At 49.9% G+C, this 14,978-nt stretch overlaps 2 protein-coding genes across 8 annotated transcripts in view; one reads left to right on the forward strand and one right to left on the reverse strand.

The window, feature by feature from the left end:
• Ca12 (carbonic anhydrase 12) overlaps positions 1 to 14,972 on the reverse strand; it is a 49,933-nt gene extending 34,961 nt beyond the window's left edge. For 2 of the 3 annotated variants that reach the window (XM_010641206.2, XM_010641204.2), the window contains exons 1-2: positions 14,883 to 14,972; positions 9,945 to 9,965 (exon numbers count right to left, since the gene is read on the reverse strand). In XM_010641206.2, the coding sequence (XP_010639508.1) occupies positions 9,945 to 9,965; positions 14,883 to 14,964 (103 nt within the window). In that variant the 5' untranslated portion in view covers positions 14,965 to 14,972. Of the gene's footprint in view, positions 1 to 6,872; positions 6,997 to 9,944; positions 9,966 to 14,882 lie in introns of those variants that run through there. The other variant, XM_010641205.3, reaches the window with a different exon arrangement.
• The window catches only part of Aph1b (aph-1 homolog B, gamma-secretase subunit), a 121,152-nt gene that overhangs the window by 76,868 nt on the left and 29,306 nt on the right, over positions 1 to 14,978 (forward strand). Inside the window, exons 6-7 of one of the 5 annotated variants that reach the window (XM_010641199.3) lie at positions 3,498 to 3,661; positions 12,963 to 13,124. In XM_010641199.3, the coding sequence (XP_010639501.1) occupies positions 3,498 to 3,661; positions 12,963 to 13,080 (282 nt within the window). In that variant the 3' untranslated portion in view covers positions 13,081 to 13,124. Of the gene's footprint in view, positions 1 to 3,497; positions 3,739 to 4,494; positions 4,986 to 12,962; positions 13,125 to 14,978 lie in introns of those variants that run through there. The other 4 variants (XM_010641198.2, XM_010641202.2, XR_783677.3 and 1 more) reach the window with 4 other exon arrangements.

Consider the following 14,978-nt stretch of genomic DNA (forward strand, 5'->3'; position numbering starts at 1 on the left):
CACAGTTACTTCACTCTACATAATAACCCTACCACATAGGTTACGGTGTTCTCATTTAACAGATAACTGGACACAGGGAGATTGAATAACATGCCTAAAGTTGCGATCACTAAACCGCCAGGCTGAGCTGGGTGAGCCCTGAGAGCTCTCGTCTCAGTCTCTCTGCACACTTTGGAGCATCTACAGCCAGACAGTGGGTAGGAGGCGATGAGGTGACCTATAGTAAGACCTGAACAATGGCCTGGAGTTGGAAAGAAGGCAATGGAGGGACTGGCTTTGTAAACATTTCCTTCAACAGGCCCTGGGCAGTCTGGAACTGAGGAACAGAGGAGATCTGATCAAGACCCGATCTTTCTGCATTTCTCCAGGATGGAGTGCGAACTGGAGGCTGACTGACCTTGAACGTGGGCCTGACATTGACCCAAGGCTGACCTAACAGATTTCCTTTGCGCTAGCTAACCTAGAACACTCTTGCTGTTATTTAAAGGTACTCCCTTAGCTTTCCGTTATGATGGATGAGACAACTGGCCTTTTGATGGTTCTTTTCGCGCTTGAAGACCTTCATCCAAGCTAGTTCTAACTACCCACTTTCCAGAGAGGTGGGAAGGCCAGGGGGGAGGTCACACTCATAGCTCTGCTGCCAACCAGCTGTGAGTGCCAGGGCACATTTCTGATTCTGGAGCTTCACTCACAGAGGGAGGTAGCACAGCCATGTCAGAGGGCACCTGCGAGGGGTCAGGGTCACAGCATAGAGCAGGCTTGGCCATGGTGGACCCTTACCCTCCCGCCTCCAGGTCTCTTGGAGCTGAACAGTCTCCATTCTTGTTTTTCTTCCCCTTGGGTCTGGTTCCCAACTTGTAGAGCAAGTCCAGTTCTCCCGTTTACTTCACTAGAAATAAATCTTGGCTTTGCTACAGACACACGTGGTGATGTGGCGTTCCATTTCAGACTGGTTGCTGTTCTGAAATCCTAGCAGCCCAGATCAAGTGCCACCTTCTCTCTGGTGCCTTCTCTGAATCTCAGAGCCCAAAATATGTAGAGAAATAAATTACTCTTTCCTCACTTGTCAACAGCTGCCTCCTAAGCACCTCCCTTATGCTGGGCCCCATGCACCTCCCTGTGCAGCCCTAGGGACAGGGGCACCCACACACTGCCTTGGGCCCCCTCAGAGGCCCTGGAGCATTTAAGCACCAGTTCAAAACTGCCATTGAGGGGAAACCTTTTCCAGCAGCCATCTGACAAGTTCATTAAGTAAGCCCTTGGTATTATCCCAAAAGCTTCCCTCCTTCATGGGGCAGTTATGTAAAAGGATGGTATTCAGTTCCTGCTGTTCTTGGTATTTTTCCCAGAGCATAATAAATTCTCCAGCCGGACATCCTTGCACTCACAGAGATGGGGGGCCTTCCCTATTTCACCCTTGCTGATGCACAAATTACACCCAAAGCTTTATCATGAGTGGCGTCTCACTGGGCGTGGAAGTGCACACCTGTAATCCCAGTACTCTGGGAGGCTAAGGCAGGAGGATTACACGTATGAGCCCGGCCAGAACAATTCAGCAAGACCCTTTCTCAAAAAATAAAGAAAGGGCTGAGGATATTGCCAGTGTGAAGGTCCTGTGTTCAACCCCCAGTGCCATACAACAAACAAAAAAGAACGGAGACTCTTAGGAACTGCCAAGAGGAAGCTTTAAGACTTCACCTAAGCAAAGCTCCGAGCATGACCTGTGAACACGCTGTGTGTAACTCGGAAACCAGATGAGAGGCTCTGAGCTAACTGCAGGGCAGAGGCATGAACACAGCTCACACGTGAACACAGGTGTCCCCTCCCACCAGTCTGCGGCCTGGCTCTGCCCCCTCACACGAGGACCTGGCTCCCTCTGGACCTGCTTCCTGCTGAGCAGGCCGGTCCCACTCATCTGACCTGTGTTCTTGCTCATGGTCTCCTCTCTGGGTTCTCTTTCCAGGGAGTCCTTTCCCCCGCCCAGTCCCCTCATGCCTGCTGCTTTCCATCTTGTCCTAAGACCCACTAAGGGCACTGGTTCAGGTCGTTCCTAGAGAAACCCAAGCTGTGTGCTGCTGACAGTAATAACCACAATTGGATTCCACTGATTTTTTTCCCCAGCAACCACATGGTCTTTGATCCATGTTTGCCATGAGTGTGTTTCAATGAGCTGTATCAAATGTTTATGTCAACAGGTATTAAATCTATTGTGCTTCTTAACCACCAAGGAAAAGCAAGTTAATTGAGCATAATCTGTGTGTTCACTTAAAAAAAAAATCCCTTTATTTCCTCAGTGCCATGACGTGTCATGTAGGGGCAAATGCCTGGCGTGAAATAAGCATTGCTCACTGACTGAGGAAGCACATCCGCTGGGAATCAGGGGACCCAGTTCTGGGTCTGCTCCTGATCTGCTGTCAGGGCCAACTGATGGCTTTGTCTGTAAGTGGGAGTGGGGCTTGGCTCCGGGTCCTCTCCCAGGGCCTCCTGGGCCCTAAAGGCAGTCAGGTGCCCACTGAATACCCTGTGAACCCAGCCAGGACTCTCACTCCCACACAGCCAATCGCAGTGTTGACAGTCTACATTTCTGGCTGAATTATACCAAGTCAGGATCCCCCACCCATCTCCTGTCCCCACCTTGCTGCATGGCCTCCCCTTCCCGACATCCCGCTGGTTTCCCCTCCTTGAGTTTCCCACTCAGTCCATTCTCTGCCCTGCAGCCAGGAGGATACTTCTATGGGGTACCCTTTCATCCCATCTATTTTCTGCTGACAACCCACAGGCTATGGCCCTGGCCCGTCTCCAGGCCCCTTCCTTCCTCATCAAGGTCCTTGGTGATCCCCAGAACATACCAGCCTTCTGGTTGACCACTGCACGTCTTGACTCTTTCTCCCCAGTGCCCTTTCACACCTGCCCTTTGCCTGGCTGGCTCATACGTGTCCTCCAGGATGCAGCTTGGACACTACCTCCTCCAGGAACCATCTCTGCTTCTTTCCCAAAACTCTCAGTGAGGTTTCCCTCTTCAGTACTGTTAGGCCCTGCTCCCCTGCTGTCTCCCCCAGAATCTCAGTCCCATAATGGCAGGGACCAGGCCTTTTCATCAGTTCCCTTGTCCATTTCCTTTGTCCAGTGTTCGGTAGTTAGTATTTGTGGGATGAATATGAACCAATTATCTCAAGTGAATTTAAAGCTGGCATTTACATCTGCGTTCGATTAAAATAGCAAGTGGGAAATTTTTAGCTATTTCATTAATATACTCATTTATTAAAAACAAATAGCCTATTAAAAGCAAAGAATTTTGCTAGTATATTAATTTTTTTAAAACAAACAAATATAGATAAGTATTCAAGTTACAGCTACCAGTTTCCATCTAGGTCCTCTGGTGGCCAAAGCCAAAAAGGGAAACAGTCATTTGCACAGCTGTCTCAGACTTGCTACAGAACATCTTTGTTCTGCCACCTTGAGTGTCACCTTTCCCCCTTTCTCCACATCTCGTGAAGGTCCCAGCAGATGGAGCACCAAGGAGGAGCGGTCTTGCAAAAGCCCAGACCTCATCTGCCGACATCACTCTCCCTGACAGCAAGCCTTTGCTGTGCCAGGTGTCCAGGAAGGAGGGGACCAGGTGCACCTTCAGCCCTGAGTCTGCATGTCCTTATAGTAGCCGGTGAGTCTCCTCCCAGCACCCAGAGGTCACACAGCTCATCTGTTCACATGTTCACGATTGCAAAATCATTCAAAAAGGTAAGGCGAGACAAGTGAACCATTTTATTTACAGTTGTACCAGTTCTGAGTCAACCTTTATAGGCACAAGGAGGTGGCAACTAGTTTTCTTCCTTCCTGGTTGGCATAAATCACGTGCTTGGTGGGTAACTGGAAAGTTGGAGTCCTCAAGGAATATGGTGGTGCCTCAGTTCACAAATGCTTTGTTTACAAACAGTTTGATTCACAAACAGGAGAGTTTGGTAAAAATTTTGTGTTTGTTTGCAAACTCTGCATTGGTTGACAAACCAACTATGGCCATGTTTTCTGAAATCGTAGAACAAATAAAGTTTGTGAACCGAGGTACCACTGTACTTTTGTAAACAAAAACAATAGCACCTGTATCACCTTGTTAGAAATACTTGTATTGTTGACCTAATTCTACCAACAAGCACATTTGAGCTGTGCATTGATTGAAAATTGGTTAAAGTTGTAATGCAAGATCGTTCCTGTTTTCTGTCAGACAGGGTGCACAGCAACCATTATTTTTACATCTTTTTGCCTTTACTGTTTTCACTATTTAATTGTCGAGATTAATCATTCTGTCCGATTTCTGTGTGCTCTTAGCATCCAACTCAGTCCTTCTTAGTATCTGTAGTGTAACTACCATATTTTACAGCTTCTAGATGCCATTGATTTTAAGATCAGTCCCAGTTTTAGAGATGCTAAAATGTGGGAAAGTGCATTTTAGAACCAATAAAATCGGGTCTGTGACAGAGACGGTGCCATCTCTCCCAGGTGGACAACTCAGCTCCTGGAAGCCTGGTTGGGGCTCCCTCTGGCTCTGCAGTGGTTCCTGCATCTGCACTCCAGGGATGACCCATGGAGAAAAGCCCTCTCTGCTCCATTCTCTTCCTCACATAAAAGCAGACTTTTTGGCCCCTGACTGGACCTGTTTTCACACACCTACTTTGCATTCAGCCCTTTGGCTCTAAAGCTTTTCTGTTTGAGTTCGCAGGAAACCACAGGCTCCCGCCCCCCTGAGAGGGCCCTGCATGGGGGTAGACACATGCATAAATGCAGCTGAGAGCCCCAGTAGTCCAGCCCTGACTTTCTCCCCAGGCACAGGCCTCCATTCCTGGACTCTAACCCAGGCTCACCCCCTCAGCCTGGACAGGGAAACAGGATCCCTGCCCGCTTGGGAGCTGGGTCGCTTGGCCAAGGTAGCTATGGTTATGGGACTGACTACCTTTCCCCTCAGTACCTAGATGGCACCAGATTATGTCTGGCTTCACCTTATTCTAGGACACTGCTAAAAAGAATATTTTGGCCCATTGGGCTCTTGGGATAGTTCAGAGCCTTTCTATTTTGTTCGATCCTTTTCTTTCCCAGAAAGGAAATAAGATTTGTTTATTCTAAATATAAAAGAAGTATTGGACCAGGGATTTAGCTCAGTGGTTCCACCACCTGCTTCGAAAGCACAAGGTCCCAAGTTCAATCCCCAGTAGAAAAAAAAAAAAAAAGAAAAGAGTTTAAAAGGAGTGTCTTCAGGCCATAAAAACTCCCAGCTCAGAAAAGTGTGAAGAAACCAAGCCTTTCCTAACAATAATAGAACACTCCATCCTGGGTTCTCCAGGCTTTCCAAGGCATTCCCCCACATATCAGCTAATTTAGGTAGCGCTAGAGTTCTGTGAGGCAAAGGCAAGGAAAATGGCAATTATGGTTATGTTCACCTCTGCCTGTGGATTACCGTGTTTGATCCCTACCACAGCCCGTGAAGGCCAGGTGGTTTTCAAACCTGAGCCCACGCCAGATTCATTGGGAGGGTCCACTTGCAGAACTGCTGGCCAGTAGGTAGGCCTGGGATGGGGCTGGGAAGTGGCATTTCTAACACCACACAAGGAGCCACCAGGGATGCTGATGGTGCTGACCCAGGACTACACTTTGAGACCCCCTGAGGCTGACGCTATTGCTTACATTTTTCAGCAAAGGAACTGAGGCTCAGAGAGGTCAAGTTACTTTCCTTAGACTTTCCAGCCAGAACCCCTTCTAGTGTGACTGGTTGTAAGGTCTCTACACTTCCCACTTCTTCCTTCAGGTTTTCTGCCTCACTCCCCCTTCCCACTTCCCACCCCTCCTCAGCCCACTACACCTGTCTTTGGAATCAATACTCACATCCTTAGCTTTTTACAGTACTTGTCTGGTAAGGCCAACTGTGAACAGTAATGTGCAGGCGTTTTGCCAGCTATAGGCCAAGATTCTCCAGGATACATACAAACCTCATTTCTGCAACTCTGGAAAGATGAGAAATAATTACTAGTGGGCAGACCACACCAAACAGACCCTGGATGTCCCAACTTCAGTTAGAAGTAAGGGAACTGTAGCCTAGATTTAATAAATGATAGGGTGTTAGACTGCTAGCCTCGGGGAAATCCCGGAGGTAGGGATAAGGATTCCTGGGATGAAGAATATGCCTGGCTTTTCCTGTTCTCCAGAGAGTGGTTGGAGCCTCTTATTTATCCTCAGGGAGTGGAGGAGAAGATGTGGTAACATTTGAGAAAGACAAGAGCCCCTATTAATTAAATCAACCTTTTAGTTGCATTTGCTCCCTTTGGCTCTAAGGTGTGCTCTGTATCCTGCAGTCTGGCCTGAGGTCGTTTGGTGCCTTTAACCCTGCTAAAGGGTAGGAACTCGAGTTTACCTTCCAGACCGTTCAGACATATTCCAGTCTAGTTCTCAGTGCCTGGGAAGGGGTTTGAGAGGGTGCCCAGAGCCCCAGGGCAAGTGCATTGGCGGTGACTTCATATTCCAGCCGTCACAGAACAGGAGGCAGGTAGAGGCCAGGAATGGCCCGAGGACCTGCAAGACCTGAAGACACGAACATGAGCTTTGCCCCAGTGGAGGATTTCATCCTGATTTCCAAAGTAAATTATTTAAGGCTGAGAATCCATTGTCTGGGAGAAGAGTGGAGAGGGGCCAGCAGCATGAGGAGTTCTCAGTGCCTGAGTCACACTGAGTCCTGCCCAGAGACATCCAGTCACTGAGATGCTGGGCAGAAGGGCTGTGAGTGGCCTCAGACAGGCCCTGATACCTCCAGGCCAAGCCCCCATCTTATCTTCCCAGAGTTCCCTGGGCCGGAAAGGAGAAGGGTGGCTTTGGGGAGAGGTGAGACTCACCATCCCTGCGGGAGGGGTCCCTGGCATCCATGTTTCCGTGCTGTCTCACTGCCCACGTGGCTTGTCTTACTTGTCCAAGAGCTCCAGTGCTGAGTGGCATTTGTCTGTTTCTGAACTAGCATGCCTGAGAGGAGCATCATACCAACATGAGCCCATTAAGGATGGCGCGTCGTCCCTGTGCTCTTTGGTTGCCCTGTTGTTTCAGACACTGAGTTTTCCTGCTCTCTTCTTGGGGAAAGACTAGAGAAACACTATCAGGGTAAACAGGACTGTCCCAGCCAGGTAGAACTTTCTAAGTTTTATGAAATCTAAAATATATATTAACAAGTACAGGTATCATAAGCCAACCGCTTGCTGAGTTTTCACAAAAGGAACACAGTACCTGCGTCAGGGAACTGATCACATGAGCCATACCCCAAAGCCGCCTTGCAGTCACCCCACTACCACTGCCCAAAGGGCATAGATCCGCCTTAGCATGCTGGAGCTGGCTCAGCTCACATCAATCCCGACTGCAGCCTCACTTCCAGTTCTAAGCTGGTGCAGCTGCCGGGCTCAGCAGTCCCGACTCGGCCCTGGCTTTGGTGGGAAAGCCCAGGTTTCATCACCCTTCCTTTCTTATAACGATGGAGCCTCAGCCCCTCTAAGCCCAGCAGGGGTGCTGCTGGTCTTGCAGCCAGATGGTCCTCCTCTGCCTGGGCTGCCCATGAGGTCCACCTCGCAACTCAGTGCTGGGGGTGAGGGCAGAATTCCCTTTCCAAGTACTCTAAGGTCCCACCAGGGGGAAGCCCTGGGGCAGGATGACTCAGCAGTGTCTACGTGCCTGTTGGAGAAGCTGTGCTCTGCACCCTGGGAAAACCAGCACGTGGCATTTCCTGGGACCTCCCCCATCGAGCACAGCCCCCACTGCCTGGAAACCGCTTCTCCCCAGCCCCTAAGCTGGGTCCTCTTTGTACCTGTGTGACTCCAAGTACCGGTGCCAGCTGCCAGCCTGGGCCTGTCTGCCTCCTGAGCTGTCCTCGCTCTTTCCTCCTCCTCTCATCCCCCGAGGCTGGCTCCCCACTGCGTCTGCCCGGTTTACCAGATTTGCCTTGGCATTGAAACTGTGCACGTCCCTGCATCTTTAAACTCTGCCCTCTGCATCCTCAGCAAAAAGTTGCTCTTACTGTACAGAAGGTAGGCGGCCTAGGCTCCAAAATCTGCATTTTTGGAAGGCAGTCCAGGTGATTCTGATGTCAGGGACCCCAGGCCATACTTTGAGGATCCCTCCTGCAGGTTACTGAGAATCAGAGTATGGCCCAGAATCAAGTCCACCTTCTTTTCACTCATGCCACCCACCCCAACACACAGCCAGGCACACACACGACACACACGGCCTGGCCAGGGGCCCTGTGCCCAACTGTTGCTTCTTCCTTCGTCAGGTCTCAGCCTTCCCTCTTCCTGCCACCCCTGTACACCAGAGGTGAAGACTCAGAACCCGGTTCCTGCAAAGGGCAAACAGCTCCCATTCCCCTCCCACCTTCCCCTCCCACCACTTCTAGGTTACTCTTCCTAAAACAGATTAACTCCCCACCCTGCCCCTCCTGGCCTCCTCTCCTGGCTTCCCCTCAGCTATTGTTTTGGAGCCATTGTTCTCCTGTAAGTGCTCTCCATGTTCTTCCCCCAAATCTGTCCTTGTTTTGTCTTGGCCCCTGCTTATATGATGCCATCGGAAACACCACCCCCTCTACCTCCCACCCCACTCCTGCAGGTCAGGTGAAAGCCCTTTCCTGTAGGACGCAGGACAGCCCTAGCCCTCTCCTCCTCTGAAAAACTAGAGTACAGAATCGCTTTTTTATATCTGCTCTTATTTCTTTGCTTTAAGTTTATTGGTACATTTTAGGCGTACAGTACGATGACATTCATCTGTGGGAATTCGTACCTTTACACGATATATCTCGGTTCTTTTTCTTTGCCCAGTATATCTGCTATTATTACCTGCTGTATTCTGCTTTGAATCATGAAGTTTAGTAATTCCCAGCTGCAGACCACAGTGTGCCTTTTTAATTACCTACCCACTTAGGAAGGTGTGTGGCACATAAAAGGCGCACAAGAGATGTTAATGATAATGGAGCCATGCAGTGCAGGAGCTGAGCGATGGGATCTTGGCCTGGAGGTAGTTGGCAGATGTTTCAGTGAGTTTCTTATGCCTTCTCGGGTGGCAGACACTCCTACAGTAACCTTTGCAAGGAAAGGCCAGCTCTTTCCCTGGGCTGTACTTTCTACGCCCCTGCCTGTCACCACCCCACAGTCACGTGTCATTGTTTCAAATGCTAAATGGGCCAGTGAGGTCAGTGCGACTCTCCTGCTCACCACAGCAGTCTGTCTTTTGTATCTGTAACTGCTCCTGTCCAAACATTATCCACCATCCTGCACTTGCCGGAGGTCCAGGTGCCTGGCTTCCCATTTGTACTCCGGCCAGTGACAACACTGACAATCCACTGGGACAGTGTAGCTAGGCCAACTTCCGCTGCCTGGCTCACAGGCCTGCCAGGGCGGCTGACATGTTCATGATTACTCCCGCAGAAACCCTGGGCATGCTGACATTCCTCTCTCTATCCCCACGAGACCAGCATCTCCCCTCCCCTAAGGGCCTACCCCCACCTCTTCATCCGTGGCTTACAGTTGTAGTAACCAGAATTTAATTGTAATTACACTAACAGCTTAAGATCTAAAGCTGGAGCCAAAGGTTCAGAAAGGAGCCCTTTATTCTTTGTTTATTGTTGGGTAAATGTCCTGCACAGAGGAAAGGCTCTTTCCTGCCCTGGGCCCCTGCAGCCTTGAACTACCTGGAGGGCCAGCAGAAATCCATACAGGAATCTGGAACCTGAACCTTGTGGCCCAGCTCAAGTGCTCAGAGCAGGCTAATCCACTTGGGGAATGCAGCATGCACCCCTTAGAGACTCTTTTATCCTCTCTCAACAATCCCAGCACAGCTTTCTGACCTGCAAAGGCATTCTCCTGAGAGAATGCGGTCTTTGGCTTTCTCATTAAATACTGCCATCTCCAAAAAATACATTTAAAATATCTACTTACCAATATAGCTCCACTTGGATCCTGCAAAGAACAAAACAAAGCAAGTTAGTACAACCGAACTGAAGATGTCAGGGGAGACACTACAAATTTTGGTTTCAAAATAGATGAGATTAAAAGTGAGGTGGATGCCCGGAAGCTAAAACTTCTGAGTCTGAGCCAGACCCTGGCTTCTCAGACACCTGCATGGCTCAGGATGGGGAGTTTACATGGGGCTTATGGCTATAAGAAGGGGCTGCTTGAGTAGACACCTCCTGGACCCCTTAGAGAAGATGGACTTTATTGTCTGAGTAAGTAATAATTTCACATGGCTCAAAAACAAAAAGTAGTCAAAGGGTCCACTCAGAGCACTTCTGCCACCCTCACTCCCTGCTTCCAAGAGACACCTTGGTTCTGTTGGCTATGAATCCTTCCAAGTATGGCCACATGCAGGTGTGTTATCCCTTCTCCTTCTTCCTCACGCACTGACATCTGAGAGCCCTGTTCTGCCTCGCACCCTGGAGAGCAGTGCACACCAGTACACAGAGCACGGATGGCAAAGGGAAAACGCCAGGCTCTAAGAAAGCTGCTGCCCTCATCGGAGTCAGGATCGCTGGGCGGCAGGCATGTGGAGGAACAGTTCCGCCTAGAGACAGTGAAGGTCGCCTACACTCCTATTCCACACCACACAGGCCCTTGTCCCTTCATCAGAAGTGCTCTTGTCGCCCTGCCTGCCCTCACTCTGAGTGGAGACACATCTCCCTGTGGGCCTTAGGGGGCACACCTGAAAAGTGATGCAACTCCTAAGCCCCTCTCCCCTGACATCTCCCAGGGCCTCTCTGGCTGAGAGGCACAGCTAGAAGGGGAAGAAACTCAGAATCTTTTGAAGTCAACTTCACTGGCAAGCAATCTGCTCACTTGTCACAAGGGGCATTTCCTATTCAAGCCAGTGGTGACTTTTAAAAGCTAAGAAAGGATTTTGCTCTTTTTTTTTTTTTAAACTGGTTTACCTCATTTTGTTATGATTGTTGTACTATTTTATTTCTTTGCTTCTGTGTTTTACATTTATTTTCAGTTTTCAAATTTAGCTAGTAGATTTTACCAAAGGATGGCTCCAGAGAACTTTTAAACCAATATCAATCCCTGGAGCGACTGCTGTGAATTCTTTTAAAATTATTGCAAGTTTTCTTCAGATTCTCAAAAACATCCTTACATTGTTCTAGGTTGTCTTAGGGTTCCACGTTCTTTTTTTACAGTATCAGGGATCAAACTCAGGACCTGTACTTACGAGGCACTCCTGGTGCCACTGAGATAAATCCCCAGCTCAGGTTTAGCATTCTTTATGGGCATCCCACTCTGGGAGAGAATTTCATTCTCTGTCATATATCTATAGCCCATCCCCTCCTTTTATAGGTGAAGAAATCAAAGTCCACTAATGTGAAGTGACTTGCCCAGGGTCACACGTGCAGAGAGCTTCAGCACATTTACCATTGGTTCCCACAAGCCTTTGAGTCTATGTTTAATCTTTGCAGTAGAGGCAGTGGAGTGTAAACCCTTTAGAGTACTTGATGATGATATACCTCCTTTTCCCTATAAAAATGGCCACAAACTTAGACACACAAAACTTCATGTATCACAAACCTCAGACACGCCCCCCGCCAGAAACCTGCCGCAGACCCCACAGGAGTTACCTCTCCTGAAGCAGCAATTGAATAAAAACATTCTGAACCAGGCAGAAACAAAACTTTTATGTGACCACCAAGTTTACTACTAGCGCTTTTACTGAAACAATACTGAAAAGAAAAGAAAACACTGCCTGGAAACCAAGCTACAGAAGACAGCAAACATCTTTTCTGGACATTCTCCCTCACTGTTTCAGTTAAAGGTTTCTTACTGAAATACAGTCATGGATTTCAGAGACCTGGGAAGCCCAGTTATTGCTGCTCCGCCAGGCAGAGCCTCAGAGGCCCAGGATATAAAATCCCCCCAGTGAGAGGGAAATTCATCTTCACTTATCCCTCAGGGAGACCCTCAGGCCACTAGAACACACACCTGCTGCACCTCAGCCATCCCAGCTTGGCCTGGAGGTGACAGTGTCCCTGCCCTAGATAATACCTAGCCTCAGTATGTTCAGCGGCCGTGTTCCCCAAAGCCCTCCAAAGCCTGCAAAGCTGAGGTCCCCCCAGACTTGCGGCTCTTGTCCTCAGATGAGGCGCCAGCATAACACTTTGGAAAGCTCATGGATGAATGCTATAGAGGGCACCTGTGGGACATGAGGGTACCTCAGGGGGTGACACAGGACCAAAGACTTAAAAAGCAGCAGCATTCCCTATCCTCCTTTCTGAGCAAGGCTTTGTGGTCCTTACGACATGGTTCTTTGGGTATAAATGGAGTGACAGGCAGGGCTTAGGGGCTATAAGGTTGGAAGAAGCAGCACTGTAAAAAGGTGAGAATGGTGAGTCTCGCTTGAGGATTAGGGTCCACCCTGATTTCTTGTGGATTCAGTCTAACCTCAGGAAGACAGGCTAGCAGTGTGCACGTGCTCGCTGGCAGCCCACTCAGATGTGGATTTGCCTAACGAGGCAATCGCACCTCCTGGCTCCCCACCCCTAGCTTCAGGGACAGGAGTGGTAACAAGATGAATGAACCCCACCAGGCAGGCCTTGACGAGACTTCAGTGCTTTCCTGAGGGAGCACTCCCTTCCCAAGGGAGAATCTTCCCTTCCCAAAAAAGGTCATCTGTTCCTTCTGGAAGAGGTGTCTCGATGCCTGTTTGAACCTGCAAACCCAACTAGCACTGAGAACAGAGGTGCCCTGGAGGGATCCCATCAGGGAATGGTATTTATCAAGATACAAGCCTGTTCAGGGCCCTGCCTGCTTCCTGTCTTGGGTTCTAGAACCTTCTAGAGTAACAGTCACCTGGGCAGCACCACACTGCAGAGCCAGAAGTCACTGAAATGCCCATTTACCACAGCAACCAGGGGTTTTTCTCAGAAGACCCTTGGCATCACCGTATCATGCTCCTCCCTCCCTTGACTCCAGGTTTTTTGCTTGGACAGTCACCAGTGCCAACCACAGCAAATCTCACAGTCCAGGCAGAGGGCAGAGCACACTTGGACTCCATTACTCAGCAAGTCCCTCCACTCCAACCTTGGGTTAATACTGACACTCTATACACCTCAGTGATTTTTGCTTTGACCTTGTCCCCTGTGGTATTCATAAAGCCAAGAATAAATAATAAATAACAAAATAAAACTTTGCTGGTCATGGTGGTGCACACCTATAGTCCTAGCAGTTGGGAGGCTGAGGAAGGAGGATTGTGAGTTAGAGGCCTTGTCTCAAAGAAGCAAAATACAAAAAATTCAAAGGAATGAGAGAGTAGCTGAGTGGTAGAGTGCTGCCTAGCACATGCAAGGCCCTGGGTTCACCCTCCAGTACAGGGGGGAAAAACTGTTTGTAGAACCTAGGTATTAGTAGGCTGGCTGCTCTGTGTGGAGTGAAAGGGTTTTTACTGCAAGTTTCCCTTCCCTCAACTTGGAGAATGGAGAAGAAGGGAGCTGGGAGGAAAAGGAGGCGAGGAAGACAACGGGTTCAGCTGTCCCAGAGTGAGGGGAACAGTAAGCTTTCGGGAAAGAAAACCAATGAATGGCCTTTCTCTCGTCCTAGAGCAGCTCTGGACTAAACAGGAGATTTCCAGTGCACTTCTGTCTCAACTCCACTCTCACCAGAGAGGAGCAGATGCTGAAGCTTGCAGTATTAAAACTTAATTTTAGGGCTGGAGATTTAGCTCAGTGGTTCTGCCACCTGCTTTGCAAGTGCAATGTCCCGAGTTCGATCTCCAGACCAAATAAATAAATGAAAAATAAAAATTTTCACTTTTATGTGAGTCCTTTCTCCCTGACCACATGAGGGAGGTGATATTAAGCAGATCGTGGCCACCAGTAGATCAGAATCAAGAGCGGCCCACAGCTTATTCGGTCCCAGCTCTGCTCCTCTCCTCAGGGGCACAGTGACCTCCGGAACAGAAAGAGGTTTTGATGCTGCTGAGCTGGACCAACTTCCCACCTCCACTGCCATTCAGGAGGAGTCAGTTTTCAGCCATGACAGCCCCTCCGCCACTCCACAGATGTTGCAGCTCCACCTGGGCGCAGGAACTGCGGACCACGAGTGTGTCCACAACTCTGGGCAGACCGTCCAGGGGAGAAGCTTCCACCAGCACCCAGGACACGTTCACACCAGTCACGTTCTCTTTCCCGCGGAAGTGCCCACCCAGCAGAGGGAAACGCAGGCAAAAGCTTGGCCTCCTCCTTCCCGAAGATTAACCCTAACCCGGCCTTGGATGTGAGCCCACGGTTCCGCTCTCACTCCCCACCTAGGCTGCCCCCGACTCCAGCACCCTCGGCCCCAGCCGAGCTTAAGCTGCCTAATTACCGTCAGAAATAAGGTGTACGTGCGTGTGTGCCTGCACACACATGCACCTTCAGGACAGTCGAGTCCTCCGGCAGAAAAGCAGTGATTAAAGATGGGATACATTATCCTTTGACATGGAGGTAAAACTGGACGGCGAACAGTTTCTCCCCCAGAAACACCTCCGTGAGCGTTCTGCAGCGGGCTACTGCAGACCCTTCCCGGTCAGAGGTTAACTCCTCGGTTTTCAAACTCCCGGACCACGTCTCCAGCGGGAGCCGAGGGCGCTCAGCAAGCAGGCGAACAACTTTCACACCAACAACTGTGAGCCAAGCACCACTAGAAAGACAACGCACTTCCCGCTGCATCCAGCGGCAGCAGTTCGTGCACTGCAGAGGAAAACCAGGCATCCTTTCTTTAAAACTTGCTTTCCGATAACCGCCTTCCCTACGGCCCCGCCGCGATTTTACTTAATCCTGCAGAGCCTCGCGGGGAATCCTCCCGCCCGGTGCGGCTGAGCGCTCAGACTGCTAGGACAGCGGGCAGGAACTTTACCGTTCAGAGGGGCCGGGCTGGAAGGCTGCGCCAGCGGGATCAGCAGCAGGAGGACGGCGGCGCGCGGGCTGCAGCGGGGCATCTTCCACGCTCCCG

The sequence above is a fragment of the Fukomys damarensis genome, unplaced genomic scaffold (genome assembly GCF_012274545.1).
Source record: "Fukomys damarensis isolate Sample0158 unplaced genomic scaffold, DMR_v1.0_HiC HiC_scaffold_25, whole genome shotgun sequence".
NCBI classification, from domain to species: Eukaryota; Metazoa; Chordata; class Mammalia; order Rodentia; family Bathyergidae; genus Fukomys; species Fukomys damarensis.